Source organism: Carlito syrichta, unplaced genomic scaffold (assembly GCF_000164805.1).
Source record: "Carlito syrichta isolate Samal-C Ts95f unplaced genomic scaffold, Tarsius_syrichta-2.0.1 Scaffold301618, whole genome shotgun sequence".
Classification (NCBI taxonomy): domain Eukaryota; kingdom Metazoa; phylum Chordata; class Mammalia; order Primates; family Tarsiidae; genus Carlito; species Carlito syrichta.
This window is the reverse complement of record NW_007245714.1, coordinates 185,493-206,600: the sequence shown is the minus strand read 5'-3', so window position 1 is coordinate 206,600 and position 21,108 is coordinate 185,493. Positions and strand designations below refer to the sequence as shown.

Genomic DNA, 21,108 nt, shown 5'->3' with positions numbered 1-21,108 from the left:
ACCTGGACCTCAATATGGCCTTCTGATTTCAAATGTGTTGCTTCAATTTCTTATTTTTTGTGAATTTTGTGGAGGATGTAAAATCACAGTACATTAAAAAAAAGTAAAGATTTATGTTGTCAGATTCTTTCATTATTTCAGTGCTTGTCTTTTAGTGTAGATGATAAATACCTGTGAAATAGCAAGTAAGGCTATCTATGAGGGACAATGATTTGGGTACCTCTGAAGTTAGGTACCTTATATAAATTTGTGCTTCAGGCCAAAAAACATTTTTTTTAAGTGATGAAAAAATCCTTTTCTGATCTTGACATGCTTAGGTCCTGGAGCAAAAATTGGAATCTAATTCTGTCCACGACAGACTAAGAATATTGCTTCAAGGTAATAAGACAGTAGTTTCAGTGTTTTATTCTTGTGTGAATATGATGCAAAATTGCAGTATGGAAATAATCTGGCACATTGTTAGGCAACTCTACTAACTCCTTACTACTTAGAAAAACTAGGTAGCTACTCTTCTTTGGACTTGAGCATAAAATTTACTTTTTCATGAAACTGAATGTCCTTACTTTAAATTAACACCAAACTAAAAGACACTTGAGTATTTTGCTTTTAATCATTTAATCAATAAACATTGCTTCAGTATCTCACTTATAGTCTCTTGACTTCAATAAATATCTATTTACATTCTATATCTATGCCTGTGTGCTAGATTTATGTTAGTCATTATGTTATTTTCAGTAACTTTAGTTTGATAAAGTCCTGACCACCTAATGGTGATGGTAGCAGAAAGTAGGGTTAGGTCTTTACAAAACATGTTTGATTCTTGCTCACTTTTGTTAATGAGTCCAAAAAACCTTAATTTTGATCCGAAATTTGAAAATGGCAATGACAACTGAAATTTCTGACCATTATCATAAACTACATAAAAATTATGTGACAAAGAAAAAAAGTCTTATATTACTTTTAAGTGTTAATTTTGAAGACATCTCAAACTTCCATGAAGGATAACCCTATAGGTGAAGGGTTCAACACAGAAATCAGTACAAATTTTGGTTACATTGTTAGCAAACAAAATGCTCTAAGAAATGTTCTGAATATTTTTTTCATTAGGAAGGGGAGGATACTTTTTATAGTTGTTTAAGGTGCTGTAATATGTCTACTGATACTCCCAGCTGTTTGACTAAGCTGGCTGTCTGTTCTAAAATCCAGGTGAGGCTTGGGTTTTCAGAATGTGCATGCTCCTGTGTTCTACATCCTAAATGTGAACAATCTATCCCACTAAGGCTCTTGCTACTGTTTTTGTTAACCTCAGCATTATTTTCACAGAGTCTTTCATCTTTAGGTTCATCAATCTTTTTCTCAGCTGGAACTACACGGCAAAGGTCCATATCCTCAATGGAGTCCAATAAATCTACAACATGGGGCTGTGGAGTGATTGATTTCAGATGTGTGAGCACATACTCTTCACACTGGCCAACTGCATCCAGAAGATTATTTATTTTACTGGTCAAAGTTGAACTATTGTCATGAAGGTGACACCAGGATAGCAAAGCACTGAATGAAAACATAAACAAGAGTTAAACAGGAAAACAAATTAAACAGTCACAGACTTTTAGAATGCTTTATGCTAAGCCCCATGTTTCTCTCCCAGATAACATCATGCAAAAATGGATTAATAATAATAATGCAAGTTAAAATCAGGAACGTAATACCAGCAAATAGGACTTAAATACGGATATTCTCTTCCAATACAGTTGGATTTAAGTCATAAAACAATTTATAATTGTTTCACAACTCCACATCCACTTTTCCTGATTTTACATTTTTCCCTAATCAAAATCACCTGAAGAGCTTTAAACTCACATCTCAGACTAATTAAGTCAGGATCTCTGGCATATCTTGCTTTTCAGCTGATTTCAAGGTGCAGCTAAGGTTGAAAACCATTGTTCTAAGCATACAGTCGCTTGCCATCAAGACTGAAAGTTAGAGAACAAAAGTTTTGAAGAAACCTCACTTTCTCAGGTTTATGTTAGAGTAGACATCATTTGCTGAGCTACGATTTTCTTGAAAAAGGTAAAAATTCTTCTAGTCCTAATAGATTTAATATTGTTCAGATAATCATGTCATAAAATAATTGTAATTATGAAAAGTAATGTTTTACAAATGGAATTGATATAAAAGATTCAGCAGTAAGTTTTCTAAACTTATAAAAGATTAATTTAACTTAATGATGTAAAGATGAACCCTGACTATTTTTCTACTGTAGTAGACTATAAATTCTGGTTCCCAACAGTTGGATTTTCCAAACCCAAAACACGATGAATTTTTTTATCTTGATAATGTTTATCGTCTCCCTTTCTTTAAAATTATAGTTTTTTGAAGCATTTTATATTTTTATTTATAGAAGAACAGTTTAAAAGGTATAAAGCATCAAAGAGGACAAGCCTGTCATGCTCCTATGTGTATCATTTGATGATTTGGTTCTGATATGTGCCATTATTGCTATTGCATCCTGACTGGTATTCAATGTTCAGTTCAGGACTAAAGTAAATGGAATCATTTTTCTCTGTATTACCTACTATGCTTTTCATCAGAGGTCTGTTAAATGTGTGCAAGTACTAAAAGTTTTATTCAAAACCTGAAGATCTTTTAATCAGAACTACGTGGTAGTTTGGGTAGCAAAAGTATATATACACCTTCCTACCATTTCTTTGCCAAAAAAAAAAAAAAAAAAAGACATTTGGCTCATGTATGAAAGCAGATAAACTGATAACAATTCTGGCTTTTTTTTTGAGTTGGAGTCTCAATCATTCCCAGGCTGGAATGCAGTGGCATGGATCAGGCTCACCACAGCCTTGACCTTCTGGTGATTCTTTTGCCTCAGCCTCTAGATAAGTTTGGACTACAGGCATAAGCCACCATGCCTGGTTAATTTTTTATACAGACAAGGTCTTGCTATGTTGCCCAGGCTGGTCTTGAACTCCCAACTGGACTTAAGTGAGCTTCCTGCCTCAGCCTCCCCAAGTGCTGGGATTACGGGCATGAGCCACTGTGCCTGGCCGATTAAAAAGAATTTTTTTGAAACTTACTGCTGAATCTTTTATATCAATTTATTCAATTTTTAAAACATTACTTTATAATAAACATTATTTTATGACATGTTTATCTGAAAAATTTTTGAGTTGGGGTCTCATTCTGTCACCCAGTCTGGAGTGCAGTGGTATGATCATGGCTCACAGCAGCCTCGACTTCCTGGTCTCAAGTGATTCCTGAGTAGTTGGGATAAAGTTGTGCCACCATGCCTGGCTAATTTTCTGTAGAGACAAGTTCTCATTTTGTTGCCAAGGCTGGTCTTAAACTCCTGGGCTCGAACAATCTTCCTGCCTCGGTCTCCCAGAGTCCTGGGATTACAGGCATAAACCACCGTGACTGGTGATTTTGAGCTTTTGAAGGCAATATTATTCTATGCTCTGCGACACTTTTTTGTGTATTTAACATCAGGAAAGCACTTTGGTTTAAATATTTTCCTATTACATAAAAATCCTCCAGTAGTATTGAGGTTAAAGTGATTCAGCATTTTAAAAAGTTACCTCAGTGTTCCTCTGAGTTGGCCATAGTTTAAAATGACTTCTGCACCTTCCTTATAACCTTGATTGAAGCCCTGCTGAAGAGTAACTGCTTTGCCAGCATCTATTCCATCTCTATAACCTTCCTAAAAATAAGTAATGGAGAATTGCAGCTATAACTAACACCAAGTGAACCTTTTCTGAAAGGCACAGAACCAATTTAGAAAGTTGATGAGATAGGCCTTTGCTGAAGTAGGTGTTACTGAACATGATATGGTATAGCCACACAACCAAAGCAGACTATACTTCTCATAACACTTTATTATTGGTCTATCTTTCCTTATCACACTTGTGAAGTCTAGACTTAACTGGGCACATTTTAAAACACCGATTCTTACACAGTTTTAAAAACCCTGCGTTGGCCATGTCTTCACAAATAGTATACGTGGAAGATTATGTCTGGTCCCTTGCCAACTGATTGGAATGATGTGGGTAGGAGACTAGGCATGACAAAGGGAAAGAGGAAACTTTTAGGAAAAGGAAAGCGAGACGTCTGGTTTTAGAAATTTTGCTTGACACTTACATTTAACTAAACTGCAAACTCTGAGGGTAGGATTTTGTCCTGTATCTCTCACGGTGCCACAGTGCTCAAAAGATGCTCAATACTTACTTGTATAGCCCCAGACTCATTCAAAGCATTTCTGCAACTGACAACATGGATGTTGGGCTAAGCAAATATTATTTTACTGAAACATCAAACTAGGCCAGATTTCCAACTGCAGCTTTAGGGGCAATTTAAGGGCTGGCAAATATATTAAGTGGATGTGGACCTCACTTTTTAGTCCTCACCCAGAATTAAGCTCTGAGTGCTCCACAGTGAGATTAAGCTTAGTTTCAATGTATAGTGAGACAAATTAGAGAGGAATAATTCACACATAACAAACACAAAAGAAACCTTAATATTCCATTATCTAGCCACCAGCATTTCATATTAGCTTTCCCTTATTGCCCTTTGATGGCATTCTTAAACTCACATTAGCCATATGTATTGGTTAACGTCACTCCTAACTTTAGGCTCCCACCCATTGACGCAACCCACGTAAAGTATGTGTCCTCTGACAGCCACAATTAGTATACCCAGTGTACGTTTCTTCCCCACCCCTACCCCGGTGCTCAACAAACTGCAAGCTCTTCAAAGTCTGGACAAAATTTATTTTGGTCGATCTCCAGCTTCTAACGCGCCCTATTATTTCACGCACTTTGAAGTAACCCCATGGGAAATCTTGTCAAGACAAGGGCTCGATTGAATGGCAGATGGGGCAAGGAGGGCAGCGCCGCGCCAGACCGGGACCCCTCTGAACCCAGCTTCACAACCCCGCACCTCTCTCCCTACGACCCACCCCGCGCCCCAGGGGTCCCCCACACCGTCCATCCAGGTTTACTTTGACTCGTCTCTGCATGTGACTTCGCCATTCCCGCTGCACCAGAAGCGACTCGTCTGCGTCCTCGTCAAACACGTCCACTTCATCTTCAAGACCCTGGGCGGAAGAAGTCGCTTGGACCCACGACATCACCGAAGAAACTGCGGGATCGCAGGCTACCGGAAGCGCCGGCATGTTCTTCCGGTCGGAGGGGCGGGGCGAAGACGGCGAATCAGGGCTTGGGCCGCTGCGCGTGCGCGGGGGCCGTCTGTGGACAATGGTTGCTTTCAGGGCTTTTCGCTGGTGATGGTTTGGGGCTCCCTCATACGACAAAGTGTCGAGAGACGCCTGTTCGTTACGGGCGAGGCAGATTCCTCCAGCTCAGGGCCCGCACGAACTTAATCTCTGCAGAAGACAGTCCGGATCCTGGGGAAACACCTTCCGTGCCCACCATAGTCTCTATTTTGGTCTGGGTTTTACACACGCTCGCGTTGCTAAAAGCATTCAAGGGAGTGAAGTTGAAGGGTGATTACTGCCCAAAGACTTTGTCACTTTTGGAATCGCCCTCGGTGCATTGAAGGGATTTGACAACTTGACATTTTTTACCGTTAGGAGGGTGGAGCAAAGGATAATAGAAACAAAAAGTTAGATGATGCTGCCACTTTGAGATCCATAAAGAATAGAAAGGATACATTTGTAAAATCAGTACATTTTTCGGTGATTCATAGTATTTTTCTGGATATTCTCCACCCTTGGTGAGATAGGGACTTGTTTATATACACTCAGCACCAGCAGAGTTCTGAAACATAGAATATGGTGAACCAGATGTTGGTGAAATGAATGGACACCGGTAACATTCCTGTTTTGCCTGAGTAAAATGAGTCATGTGATAACCATGATTTGTTTAACGTTTTCTTGAACTCCTGCTTTGGTCAGACATTGTTCTAGGCTTTTGGAATACATCAATGAACCATACAGATAAAAGTTCCTAGTGCTTGTGGACTTTATTTTCATGCAAGATCGACAGGATAAGCAATAAGCAATCTATAAGTAATTGATATAGTTGGTTATAAGTTCATAAATGCTGTGAAAAAAATTTAAAACAAGAATAAGGGGAACTATGAATATGTGTGAGAGTGAGTGGGTGATGCAGGTTACAATTTTAAATCTTCAGAGAGAATTTTGCATCCCATAAATAAAAAAATATATAAACTATGAGTATGTGTACTTTATTAATATAAAATGTGTATATATTTTAATTAGAAGCAAAATGGTAGTAAGGAAAGCAATAAAGATAACAAAATAGAAAGCCTCAAACTTTGCATAAACAGAATGAGACTCCAACTCAAAAAAAAAATACAATTTTTGCTTTCTTTAAAAACATCAATGAGATAGATAATCCTATCATGACTCTGGTTTTAAAAAAGAACAAAATTATGCAAGATAGAAATGAGAAAGGAGGCAACCACTACTATAGGAATATTATGAATAGGAATATTGCAGCTGTAACTAACAGCAATTGAACCACACATAGACTTTTCTAGAAAGGCACAGAAGCAACTTAGAATTTTTGTGAAATAGGCCTTTACTATGTTATTGAACACAAGATGGTGTAGCCACACAATCAAAGCAGACTATACTTCTCATAAAAGTTTATTATTGGTTTATCTTTTTTAATCCCACTTTTGAAGTCTAGATGTAATAAGCACATTTTAAACATATAATATTCCTCTAGGAATGTTATGAATTACTAACTAAAACTGAAGGGCAACATATTTGATAACCTAGGAGATCTGAATGACATTCTAACATAATTGATCCAAGTAGAAAACATGAAGAAAACCAGTTACCATAGAAAAATTGAAGATTGACCAGCCACAGTGGCTCATGCTTGTGCTTTGGGAGCCTGAGGTCAGAGGATAACTTTAGCCCAGGAGTTCGAGACTAGTCTAGGCAACATAGGGAGACCTCATCTCTTAAGAAAAAAAAAAAAATGTAGCCGTACATGGTGGTGCATGTCTGTAGTCCCAGCTCCTTGGGAGGCTGAGGCCAAAGGATCACCTGAGCACAGAAGGTTGAGGGTGCAGTGAGCCACAATCCTGCCACTGCACTTTAGACTCTGACTCAAAAAATTAAAAAAAGGAAAATTGGAGATTAAATATCTACTATTAAAAAATAGCATGGAGACCTGGCAGTTTCACAGTTAAAACTTTTTTAATCTTTAAGGAACAATGGATAATTAAATTATTTTTACTATTTCAGGGGAGAGAAAAAGATGGAAACTTCCTAAACCATTTTTTGAAGCCAGGGTAACTGTAACCTCATAAAGATAATATCAAAAAATAAATCAAAGTTCAAGTTAGTTTATATTTATCCAAAGGAGAATCTAGTACCTCATCAAATGAATAGCTCAAGAAGTTTTATCCCAGGGAAGTAAATTTTTACAATATTAGGAGATCTATGAGTATATTTTATTGCATCAACAACTTAAAGGGAAAAATGTTATGTTAATAAATGTTGAAAACATCACTTGAAAAAAATTAAAAATATTTATTTTTATTTTTTTAAATTTAAAGATGTGGGGTACAAATCGGGAGAAGAAATTAAAAATAATTCTTAACAAAACAAAATGAAATAGAAATTACAAGTTGATAAAGATTTTACCAAAAATCCAACAGCAAGTAGTATTTTAAACACTCAGATGTTGAGATAGTTCCTTTAAAGTGTAGGAAAGAGAGGGCATTTGATGATAACCATTATTATTTAACATTATTTTGGACACTATTGTATGCAATAAGAGAAGTAAACAAAATGATGTGTTTAAATATTGAATAATAAAAGATGAAGTTATTTCTTTTTGCTGATTACATGATTGTATGTCTAGAAAGTCCAAAGGATTTCAGTTAAAAACAACAGAGTAAAGAAATTTGATAAGGACTCTAGATATAAGAAAAACAACATATCAATAACCTCTTTAACAAAATTAGTTTTTTTTTTTTTTGTCGAGAGTCTCTCTATGTTGCTCAGGCTGGTCTCAAAATCCTGGCCTCAAGCAATTCTTCTGCCTTGTCCTCCCAAAGTGGTACAGGCATGAGCCACCATGCCTGATCAATAGCTTCTATTTTTTTCTACCAATAATAACCTGTAAATGTAAATGAGATAAGTATTCCACTTGCAGTACCAGCAAATATGATTGAATATACAAGGGGAGACCCCCAAATCTCAGAATTTATTTATTAAAAGTTGGGTATTTATTCTTACATGTTTAAACTTCAGTCACCTTCAAAGTACTCTCCGTGTGATGCAACATACTTATTGAGACACTTTTCCCATTGTTCAAAACAGTTTTTGAACTTGTCAATTTTGATACCTTTCAGTGCTTCTGCCATTTTTTGTTTCACTTCTACATCAGCAAAATGCTCCCCTTTGAGGATTTTTTTCATCCAGGGAAACAACAACAACAAAAAGTCGCTAGGGGTGAGATCGGGTGAATAGGGAGGGTGGTGTACGGGGATCATACTGTTTTTGGTCACTGCTGAACCCTCAGTTTGGTGTGGGCAGGTATGCTAATAAATCATCCATCATGAAATGGGCAAACATGTTGAAAGACTCTCCAAAAGAAAATTTACTGAAGCGAATGCAGCCTCTCACAACAATGCAAGCTGGTACACTGTTGCTGATGGGTTCCCAGAACACTTATCTAATGGAGGAAAACTGTACTACAAGAAGCCCTCCCTCTAAACAATAATTCCATTTTTTGGGAATTGTTTATATATTTGTTTAGTAATTGTTTATATATTTGTTTAGTACTTATTATTTATTTAATATAGTATTTATAAATGTCAGGGAAAAACTTTAAAAATCACACAGCAACATGCATACATTTTGAATGTACAGTATTATGAGTTTGACAAATACATCTGTGTAACCACCACCCAATCAAGATATAGATAAAGACCATCGTCCCAGAAAATTCCCTCATACTCCTTTGTCTGTCACTCCCAGCAACCTGTGATTGAATTTCTGTCACTTTAGTTTGCCAGTTTTAGAATTTCACAGAAATGGAGTCAAATATATCCTCTTATGCATTTGACATCTTTGACTCTACATAGTGTTTTTGAGATTCACTTATGTGGTTGCATATACCAGTAGGTTGTTCTTTTTAATTACCAAGTATTATTTTTATTGTATGGCTATGCCATAATTTGTCTATTTACTCATTGTTGAACACTTGGGTTGTTTCCAGTTTTTGACTATTATGGACATTTTTGTACATGTCATTTTATGGAGACATGTTTTTATCTCTTTTGGGTAAATATCCTGAAGTGAAATTCCTGGGTCATATGGTAAGTATACATTTAACATTAAAAGAAACTATCAAGCTATTTTCCACAGTGACAGTATACTTGACACCTCCACCAGCAATGTATGGGAGTATCAGTTGCTCCCATATCCACTATCTCACTTGGAAGTGTCAGTCTTTTTAATATTAGCTATTCTGATGGGTGTGTAGTAGTATCTATTTTTTTTTTTTTTTTTTTTGAGTTGGAGTCTCACTCTGTTGCCCAGGCTGGAGTGCAATGGCATGCTCACAGCCACCGCAGTCTCGACCTGCTGAACTCAGTGATCCTTCTGTCTCAGCCTTCCAAATAACTGGAACTACAGGCACATGCCACCACACCCGGCTAATTTTTTGATTTTTTGTAGAGATGAGATCTTGCCAAGTTGCCCAGGCTGCTCTTGAACCTGCAGGCTCAGGCAATCCTTTTACCTCAGCCTCCCCAAGTGCTGGGATTACAGGCTTGAGCCACAGCACCCAGCCTTAGTATCTATTACTGTGGTTTTAATTTGCCTTTTTCAGATAACTTATTATATTGAACACATTTTTGTGTGCTTACTTATTATTTGTAGATCTTTTTGAATGAAATCTTTGTCCATACCAAAAAAAAATGGGTTGTCTTCTTACTGTGTTTTAAAAGTTCTTCGAATATTCTGAACGTAAGTCCTTTGTCAAGGCATGTTTTGTGAATATTTCTCTGCACTAATTATATCCATCAACAGACAGATGTGGAGATGGAGTCAGGAGGGCATGAGGCCTATTGGCAGGTGGAGAATAAAATGCCTGTGAAAGATAAAAAGAGGAAGAATTGATTAGGCAGAAAAAGACTTCAAAAAGTGAGGCTGATTCCTGTGATAGGGAAGGGAGTAGGAAGCAGGATTGGACAGAGAGAGCCTCAGACTGTGACGTGTGAGGGGGGAACCCCCCAAAACCTGGAATTATCTTTTGGAAGGTGGGCCCTTTGTACTACACTTGGAATTTGTCCCTCTGGGTCAAATGGTCAACCCAAGTTTTTATCCGAGAGTTTTGGGAAGGTTATGTCACGATTTGTGAAAGAAATGTCCTGAGTTGTGGCAAATGGGTGACTGGTTCTTTCACCATGACAACTCACCTACCCACACTGCGCTGAGTGTTTAGCTGTTTTTGACCAAAGAATGGCACGACCCCTGTGCCCCACTGTCTCTATTCCCAATCTTGCCGCAAGTGACTTATTTTTTGTCTCCCCAGATGAAAAAAAGTCCTCAGAGGGGAACATTTTGTTAATGTGGAAGAGGTGAAACAAAAAGTATCAGAAGCACTGAAAGGCATAAAAACTAATGAGTTCAAAAACTGTTTTGAGGCTGAGTGTGGTGGCTCAAGCCTGTAATCACAGCACTTTGGGAGGCCGAGATGAGAGGATTGTCTGAGCCCAGGGGTTTGAGATCAGCCTGGGCAATTTGGTGAGACCTCGTCTCTACAATATATCAAAAAATTATTTGGGCATGGTAGCGCATGTCTGTAGTTCCAGCTACTTGGAAGACTGAGGCAGAATGATCGTCTGAGGCCAGTGGGTTGACACTGGGGTGGCAGAGTGAGACTCAGACTAAAAAAAAAAAAAAAAACAACAAAAAACCAACACCCCCCCAAAACAAAAAACAACAACAAAAAAACACAACTGTTTTGAGCAGTAGAAAAAGCATCTTGATAGGTGTATCGCATCAAATGGAGAGTACTTTGAAGATGACTGAAATTTAAGCATGTAAGAATAAACACACAATTTTTTAATAAGTAAATTCCATTTTTGGGGGGCGTCCTGTCCTTCCCCACAAACCTGTAGATCTGACAAAGCCTTGGCCAATGTAAAAGGGGGCTCTGGAACAAAGAGGAAGAGGGATCCTGCATTAGACACACATGGCTAGGTCCTGCTCAGTTATGCTCCTGCCATGCTCAGTTATTGGCTGGAGGCTGCCCTGGAAAGGTATGGCCTTGACTAGAAATCAGAGGCAGATCCTGTGGGTGCTAACAGTTGGAAGCTGACAGCTACCTAAGACTTTAAGAACCAGACGACCTTTCAAGGTCCTTTCAAGTGTGTGCTTTTATTATTTCTAAAATAGCATTCCCCATCCTTAAAAAAAAAAAAAAGGAAAGAACTGTAAATAACAATGACATCTGCATAAATTTTGGTGTCACAATGTGAACTTACTCCAGAGTAGTTAGTAAACTTATCTTGCAGCTCAGAATCTCTTATATAAATACTCTATGATGAGGTCAATCTTTAAGATTCAGTGTCTTTTCTGCCCAGTCTTCTGCTTATCATTCATACTTCTCTTTTCTTTCAAAGCCTTCAACAATTCTTTTTTATGTCCTTCCATTTGCAATCTTCTGCTAAGTTTTATTCTTTATCTCAGTGTTCAACACTTTATTTGTGGCTTTTGCAAACTGCTCTTTTGTAGTTGATATAATAATCTCTAAGAGGTCACAGACCTTTTCTAAATTTCTCTTCAAAGTTTCTAGCACTCTGGCTTTCATCACTCGGTCTTTGGCAACCAATCAGCAAAACTGATTTTCATATGGCAAGTAAAGTAGTTTCCCCACTTTTCCTTGTCCTTTCTAAACTTTCATATGTTCCATTATCCTTAATGGTATTCAGTAACTAAGTCCTTGGGGGCTGTCTTTTAATTATTTATATTGGTTTTGCTCTAAGGATAGGTGATATATATTAGATAAATAAAATTGTTGCTTGCAGTGAGAACAGATGAGGGAGCATTCCAAATATAACTTCTAAAGAGAAGGTCTTAGAATATGGATAGCAGGTAGATTCTGGGCAGTGTTGCTTCTTTTACTTTTATTTACTTATTTATTTATTTAGTTGGAGTCTCACTCCTTTGCCTAGGTTGGAGTGCAGTGGCATGCACGCTCCCAGCTACTGCAGCCTCGACCTGCTGGGCTCCGGTGATCCTTCCGCCTCAGCCTTCCGAGTAGCCGGAGCTACAGATGCACACTACCACGCCCAGCTATTTTTTATTTTATTGTAGAGAGAGGTCTCACCAAGTTGCCCGGGCTGTTCTCGAATTTGGGGGCTCAGGCAATCTACTCGCCTTGGCCTTCCAGATTGCTGGGATGACAGTCTGAGCCACTGAGCCCAGCCACTTCTTTTATTTTAAAGTATTGTGTCTATAGCAGACCCCAGCTGTAATATACTATCAAAGTTGAGAGGAAAATTACTGGCCCAGTATAAAATGTTTGTGGAATGTTAGAAAGAATAGAGAGTATTAAGTAGAAATGTCAGATAAGAAGCATGCTTGATCTTTCTAATGGCACCTTTTTTGAGTCAGTATCTCACTCTGTCAACCAGGCTGGAGTACAGTGGCACAATCATAGCTCACTGCAGCCTCTTCCTCCTGGGCCCAAGCAGTCCTTCTGCCTCAGCCTCCAAAGTAGCTGGGCCTACGGGAACACACCACCATGTCTGGCTAAGTTTTGATTTTTTTTTGTACAGACGAGGTCTTGAACTGATGCCTAGGCTGGTCTAAAACTCCTGGACTCAAGCAATCCTTTCGTCTAGGCCTCCCAATATGCTGGAATTACAGGTATGAGCTACTGTGCCTGGGTTCTAGTGGCCTATTGATGGATAGTTATGTCTAACGGTACTTAAGCATGTTAAATTTTGCCTCATCTTTAAAAAATCTTTCTTCAACTCCAAGCTCTCCTCCAGCCATTGCTCCATGTTTCTCTTTTTCTTAACAACTACACTTCTGGAAAGGGTCGCTTCTGTACCTCCCACTTTTTTTGACTCACCGTCCTCTGACCTCCAACCACTCTAATGCCATTTAAAATGAAGGTGAAGGGTGGAGGCAATTTCCACAATATTTTTGTTGATGACTCTCAAATTTCTCCCTCTTAGCTCTCCTTTGAGCATCAGACTCATGTGGTTGTCATCAGAGTATCTCCATTCTGATTTACTATGGGGATTTTATTTTATTTTTGAAATTTTTTTTGAGAAAGCAGGATTTATTGAGAGGAAAAACCCTCACGGTGGGAGGGGGACCCGAGGGGTTGCCTACTTTGGGGATTTTAATGCATCACATCTGAATTTATCTCCACCCCAACACCAATGTTCTTCCTTTTCCTATGTTCTCTAGCTTCTTTCTTCTCAAACTGTAGTGCCAACACTTGTAACATCAGTTCACCGGGAAGCTTGGTAGAAATGCAACCAATTGGTCCTATCCTAGAACTACTGAATCAAAATCTACATCCCCAGGTGATTAGCATGCATAGTCAAGTCTGAGAATCATTGCCACTCATTGAATAGTGTCATCACCTACCCAGGGCCCAAGCCAGAAACTTGACATTTTGCCTCTGTGCCCACATCAGCTTGCTCACCACATCTTAAACATTACTTGAATCACTTTACAATAAACTTGTTCCCTGAACAGATGTATATTATACACACACACACACAATATGTATACAAATGTGTTATGGTATGATCTAAGAGTAATTTTTTTTTTGATTCGAGATCTTACTCTGTTGCCAGGCTGGAGTGTAGTGGAATGATCACAGCTCACTACAACCTTGATTCTCAGATGATCCTCCTGCCTCAGCCTCTTGAGTAGCTGGGACTTCAGGTGCACACCACCACTCCTGGCTAATTTTTGATTTTTTGTAGAGACGAGGTCTTGCTGTGTTGCTTAAACTTATCTTGAACTCCTGAGTTCAAGTGATCCTTCTGCCTTGGCCTCCCAAAATGCTGGGATTATAAATGTGAGCCACCACATCCAGCCTGATCTGAGAGTCTTTTAATGGAGATATTTGACCCAGAAACATTTGTTAAAACTTGACCATACATTGGATTAGAAGGATGAAGAGATATGGAGAACTTTACTTCCTCCTTTCATAAGAGCAGAGTAGGGAGTGATGGGGTTTAAGGAATCAGGGAGCAGTTCCCTGGAAACAATAGGATTAGGGAACCTAGATAGGTTGTAAAACAGCTCTGATTTTAAGAAGTAGTGTCAGAAAGTAGGCAGGATGGTAGTAACAGTCGTGATGGTGGTAGCAATGATGGTAATGATGTGGTGGTGATGGCAGAGGCCTCTTGTTTCAAGGGTGTTAATGAACTCCTGCTTCATTAATAAGAGGTAGGAGCAACAGGTATGGCCTCTTGGGATCCAAATAAACATCCTTGGGGATTTTTAGGCATAACAAGGAAAAAATTCTTCAGGGAAGGAATGGCAATGGCTCCAGTCAGTTTCAGTTATCAATAATTGTTTTTTCCCCACTCTGTCATACCATTAATGCAACAATTAACTCACAAGTTAGGCCCTGCAATAGGTACTGGGCAGAGATAAATGAGGTTCAGTTTCTTGCCTTCTTCCTGGCTTGGCTACCTCTTTCTTTCTTGTGGTTTTTTTCTTTTTGGAATGGGCCTAGTGAAGGATGCACAAGTGTTTGCAATATTTCATAAGATTCAGCTTCTGGGCAACTGAGGCTGCATTGCCTTATACCTAAGTGACACCTGACAGTAGAGGTCACATAACCTATTAAAATCTTGGTTTCATGAGGGCCACAGCACTTTCTCTTGAGCTAGTTCCCTAATCTGTCCCCAGGAATGAACAATTATGAAAAGGTCTTGTCTTTGTTCAAGGAGTTTTCCAGGCGGATTCCCACTTTCCACCCACGTTGGTGTTGGCAGAAAGAACCTCTAGAATTAGATTTGGAGTGTGCTCCCACTGGAAAGGTGGTAGACATTGCTAATATCATTCATGGTTCTTCTCTCCTTTCTGGTTACCCACAATACTATATTTCTAATCTGTTGGCACATAGGGAGAGCCATAAATGAGCAGGTTAGGAAGTGGCGATAATACTCTTCACCCCTCAGTTTAAGCCTTCAAATCAGTAGCTCTCCACTTCCCTAATGCAGCAACTGTAGTGGTCACATGTAGAGATGGTGGAGCCACAAGAGAGAGGCAGCTTGGATCTCTGAGTTACCTACCACCCAGAGGGTGCTATCCTGGAGTGCTGCTGGACCTATGACAGATTTTGTGTGTTTTGTGTGTAGGAGACATGAACTCTCCTTTGTTAAGCCACTAAGTTTTAGGGATAAATATGTTACTTTGCAGAGTCCCACAAATACAAGTATTATATTTGCTTTGTCTGATCTATCTGGGCGTTTTCTTATACATTCTCAAGGTTTTAAATAGCACTCCTGTGTTTCCATTCTCCCTCTCCTCATCAATATCTCTAGACTAGACCTCACCTCTGAGCTTTAGGCTTGCTTATTTAACTACAGATTGGACATGTGCACCAAGAAATTCCACAGGAAGCTCATACTTAGGTCTAAAACTGAACTCATTGTGTTCCTGCCCCAAACTTGGTTTTCCTCCTGTATTCTTAGTATCAGATTGTGGCACCCCTATGACCTCCATGCTTTCAAATGCAATAAAGCATGAACAAGTAAACACAGAGTGGTATATCTATACAATGGAATATTATTCAGCTTTAAAGGGAATGAAGTATTGGTATATGCGACAATATGGATGAATATTGAAAACATAATACTAAGAGAAAGAAGCCAGTCACAGAAGACAACATAAGGTATGATTCCATTAAATGAAATGTTCAGAATAGGCAAATCCATAGAGACACAAAATAGATTAGTGATTGCCAGGAGTTGGAGAGAGGGTGGATTGGAGAGTGATGACTTATAAATACAGGATTTCTTTTTGGGATAATGAAAATATTGTGGAATTAGACAATGTCTAAGGATGCAGAACTCTGTGATTAGACTAAAGACCAATGAAATGAACACTTTGAAAGGTAAATTTTATGGCATGTGAATTATAATCTCAATTTTAAAAAAATTACCAATGGAGAATAATATAATTTTGAAAAATCAATAGATTAAAATTCTGGATAATGCAGAAGATTTAAGATCAGTTTTAAAAACAACCTATGATTTTATTGCACAAATTTCACTTAAAGAACAAAATGCATCATCAATGTTTGAAGACCCCGAGGTCGCTAATATTGAGCTAATGTTAATGTTTATGCCAATGAAGCCAATTCAACAGTACAATTTATGTTAAACAATATCATGTCACGATGGCTAAGAGAATGAAAATGAAGAAGAGAAAAACTTTAAAATGCGTTAAGTTGAAGCATGTGCAAATGTAATATTATTTTATTTTATTTTTTTGAGTTGGAGTCTCACTCTGTCGCCCAGACTGGAGTGCAGTGGCCGCTCCCGGCCACCGCAGCCTCCATCTGCTGGGCGCTGGCTATCTTTCGGCCTCAGCCTTCCAAGTAGCTGGAACTACAGGCGCGCGCTACCACGCCCGGCTCATTTTGACTTATTGTAGAGATGAGGTCTCACCAAGTTGCCCAGGCGGGTCTCGAACCTGCAGGCTCAGGCAATCCACTCACCTCAAGCTCCCAAAGGCACCGGATTACAGGCTGAGCCACCGAGCCCAGCTTGCAAATGTAATATTAAAAGACACATTGTACAATGAAATAGGAGATATTTTGTTGAATTTTAGCTAAAGTTACACTCGCTTGTACAATTATTTATTCAACATCTAGATTTTTTTTTTTTTAAGTATAGGCTCTGGTGTTAGTATAGGCTCTGGTGAATTTAGTAAAAGTTCAGCCCTAGTCTGTAGTTATGTGACCTTGGACTTAATTTTTCTGTGCTTCAATGTTCTTGGCTACAAAATAAGAATCAATGCAGCCCATGCGTCCGGCCCCAGCTGCCTTGGTCACCTCTGACTGCGCCTGCCCTCTCCGCTCCCATGCTCTCCCTGCGCGCCCCGCTCGCCCCCATCGCCGACCCCCAGCAGCTGAAGCTGTCGCCCATGAAGGGGCTCAGCCTGGCGGACAAGGAGAACATGCCCCTGGCCCTGAGCGGCTCCTGCGTCCTGGACAGCAAGACCGCAAGGAGGATCTTCCAGGAGCTGGCCGAGCCGAAAACTAAAGGGCCTGACTTCAGGGTAGAGGATGGACCTCTGCTGAGAGAAAACCCTCGCCGCTTTGTCATCTTTCCTATCGAGTACCATGACATCTGGCAGATGTACACGAAAGCTGAGGCCTCCTTTTGGACAGCTGAAGAGGTTGATCTTACCAAAGACCTCCGGCACTGGGAATCCCTGAAACCTGTGGAGAGATATTTTATATCGCGTGTTCTGACTTTCTTTGCAGCAAGAGATGGCATAGTAAATGAAAACTTGGTGGAGCGATTTAGCCAAGAAGTTCAAGTTACAGAAGCCCGCTGTTTCTATGGCTTCCAAATTGCCATGGAAAACATACATTCTGAAATGTACAGTCTCCTTATTGACACTTACATTAAAGACCCCAAAGAAAGGGAATTTCTCTTCAATGCCATTGAGACGATGCCTTGTGTCAAGAAGAAGGCAGATTGGGCCTTGCGTTGGACTGGGGACAAAGAGGCTACTTATGGAGAACGTGTTGTAGCCTTTGCTGCAGTGGAAGGCATCTGCTTTTCTGGTTCTTTTACATCGATATTCTGGCTCAAGAAATGAGGACTGATGCCTGGCCTCACATTTCCCAATGAACTTATTAGCAGAGATGAGGGCTTACACTGTGACTTTGCCTGCCTGATATTCAAACACCTGATACACAAACCATCGGAGCAGAGAGTAAAAGAAATAATCATCAATGCAGTTAGGATAGAACAGGAGTTCCTCACAGAAGCCTTGCCTGTGAAGCTCATTGGGATGAATTGCATTTTAATGAAGCAATACATCGAGTTTGTGGCTGACAGACTTATGCTGGAACTGGGTTTTAGCAAGGTTTTCAAAGTAGAAAATCCATTTGACTTGATGGATAATACTTCACTGGAAGGAATGACTAACTTCTTTGAGAAGAGAGTAGGCGAATATCAGAGAATATGAGTGATGTCAAGTCCAACGGAGAATTCTTTTACTTTGGATGCTGACTTCTAAATGAACTGAAGATGAGCTCTTATTTTGCTGATTGTTTTCCTTCTCATATAAAAAACAATCAGCTTAAGTGTATCAACCAGCTACACTATGAATTGTCCATAATGTTTAGATGACAGTGTAGCTAACTCAAGATCAGTCCTGTTTATTAATGCTAATTGTGCCACCTAGAAAGAAAGCATATTTAAGAAAAGTTACTCGGGTTCTTATGGAAGATCTTGTCCATGTTTGGCTTTGGAAAGCAGGTGGCTGGCTGCGACTTAACCAGTAGCTGTGACTGGCCACTTTGACTTTAAAGCCTAGACAGTTGGAAAATGCAACTTTGCTGCTTCATGGCCCATTTTAAAATTTACTTAACTGGTTTGTACATAAAACTGGCACTTTACAAACATAAACGATGTACAAAGTAATAGCCAGATTTCTTTGGTTTCTTCACCAAATACAAAGTATTCTTTTAACTACTAACAGGAGCCATTTCAGAATTTCCTAAGTATGTAAACCTTATTTTCTTTAATGAATTGAAATACTCTTTGATACTTTAAAGTCAGTCCTATGCATATTTAGCTACTGGTCTGTTGGTGCTATATAGAAGACAGGTTCTATTTTTTACCCTGTAGCCCAGATAGAGAGTATCATAGGATTGGTTCTCTGCCATATCTTAGAGTGTTGAGATAAGAGATACAGGGTGATCTTTTAGGCAAGAGCTTCTAACTTAAGTCATCAGGAGTTGATCTAGGCCTTTATGTGTGAGAGTATTAGCATTTCATTTTCTCAAATTCTATTTTCTCATCTTCTAGTTGATATGAAAAGACCCTTGGATAGTTTTCATAGGTGGGATCTAAGGTGATATTACATATTTTCAGTCTGCTTTTAAATGAAATGACCCGCCTGAGACCTTGCTCCTTTAAGTGGTGAAATGAAGACTGAAATGGGCTCTCATAAAAGATGTGTTTATTCATAGCCGGGCGTGGTAGCGCGCCTGTAGTTCCAGCTACTTGGAGGGCTGAGTGGAGGGATCGCTGGTGCCCAGCAGGTTGAGGCTGCAGTGGCTAGGAGCATGCCACTGCGCTCCAGTCTGGGTGACAGAGTGAGACACCAGCTCAAAAAAAAAAAAAAAAAAAGATCTGTTTATTCTAATGTTGAGTGTTAGTTCATTTATATTTACTACATGTCTTAAATAAAAAGATATCTTTCCTTTTATATATATATATATATCCTTTTATATTTTACCTGTAGTTCAGACTTTGCAGTAATTGCCCAGTAGGTGTCTTATAATTCTAACCCTTGTCTAAATCTGCTTTGATTGTTTTGTTTTGATTTGGAGTCTCACTCTCTCCCAGGCTGGAGTGCAGTGACACACTCGCAGCTACCACAGCCTCGACCTGCTGGGCTCAGGCGATCCTTCCGTCTCGGCCTTCCAGGTACCTGGAACTACAGGCACGTGCCACCATGCCCAGCTTATTTTTTGATTTATTTTAGAGATGGGGTCTCGCCAAATTGCCTACTCTGGTCTCGAACCTGTGGGCTCAGGCAATCCTCACCTCGGCCTCCCAAAGTGCTGGAATCATAGGTGTAAGCTGCTGTCCCTGGCAACATTTGTCTCAATCTGAACATGTGGTGGATTCTTTTTTTTTTTTTTTTGAGTTGGAGTCTCGCTCTGTCACCCAGACTGGAGTGCAGTGGCACGCTTCTGGCCACTGCAGCCTTGACCTGCTGGGCTCCGGCCATCCTTCCGCCTCAGCCTCCCAAGTAACTGGAACTACAGGCGCATGCTACATGCCCGGCTAATTTTTTTTTAATGTATTGTAGAGATGAGGTCTGACCAAATTGCCCCAGCAGGTCTCAAACCCGCAGGCTCAGGCAATCCACTCACCTCAGCCTCCCAAAGTGCTGGGATTACAGGCTGAGCCACCGAGCCCAGCTATGTGGTGGGTTCTTAAGTTTCAGTAGGAAACTAGTGTTGTATGAGTTGTACATTATAAATGAGTAGATGCTCTTCATAGAGCGAGTTTGAATTAATCTGCCTTTATGTTTGGGAAAAATCAGACATTTGTATGAAAGATGGGTGATACGCATTGGTCTTTTGGCCCCATTTGTTAATTGGTTATATTGACTGTTGGTTGGCGTATTATCAGTTTCCATAATTTTTTGTATAAATAGTCTTGTTTTTAAATTTTGTATCTTAAATTATTGTTACTAAAGTTAATAAACCAGATTATGTGGTCAAAAAAAAAAAGAATCAATGCTATAAATGCTATGACATGCCATTATGTTATGTACCACCAAAACACACTGGAAGAAGACCCACAACAAGATACCATCTCACACTCACTAGAACGGTTATAATCAAAGAGCAACTGGTACCTGGTAAATTTCTCGATAGCTGAGTTGTTATTGTTGCCCTGTATATGTTCTATTTGCTCATAATATTCTTTTACAGCTTTATATTTTTACTTTTCTTAGTTGTTCTTCAGTTCTTCTCTTATTTTTAAGCTAATTTTATTTTGTAAAGCATTTTCTTCAGAATTAAGCATTTCCCTATCCCAAACCACTTTTTGAAAACAGCTTTATTGAGGTATAATTGTCATACAATAAATTACACATTTTAAAAGTGTACAATTTGATAAGCTTTGACATATGTACATTCCCATGAAGTCATCACCATAATCAATATGATGATACCAATCATCCCAGCGTTTCCTCATGTGCCTTATAATCTTTTCCTCCCATCTTTCCTTTCCGCTGCACCTGCCCATCCTCAGGTAACCACTGATCACCTTGTTGTCAAGGTTAGGTTAGTTTGCATTTTCTTTTTTTTTTTTTTTGAGTTGGAGTCTCACTCTGTCGCCCAG

General features: G+C 39.3%; 1 protein-coding gene and 1 pseudogene across 2 annotated transcripts; one reads left to right on the top strand and one right to left on the bottom strand.

Moving 5' to 3' along the window:
* Positions 1–596: 596 nt before the first annotated feature.
* YAE1D1 (Yae1 domain containing 1) lies at positions 597–5,168 on the bottom strand. Its single transcript, XM_008054935.1, has 3 exons — positions 5,006–5,168; positions 3,588–3,709; positions 597–1,551 (listed from the first exon to the last, which is right to left on the bottom strand). Exons 1-3 carry the CDS (start codon positions 5,132–5,134, stop codon positions 1,125–1,127), a joined length of 678 nt encoding a protein of 225 aa, XP_008053126.1. The 5' UTR covers positions 5,135–5,168; the 3' UTR covers positions 597–1,124.
* An 11,870-nt stretch (positions 5,169–17,038) lies between these two features.
* LOC103257207 lies at positions 17,039–18,259 on the top strand (annotated as a pseudogene). The gene has a single exon (XR_504116.1). The product of XR_504116.1 is annotated as a ribonucleoside-diphosphate reductase subunit M2 pseudogene (transcript).
* Positions 18,260–21,108: the final 2,849 nt, after the last annotated feature.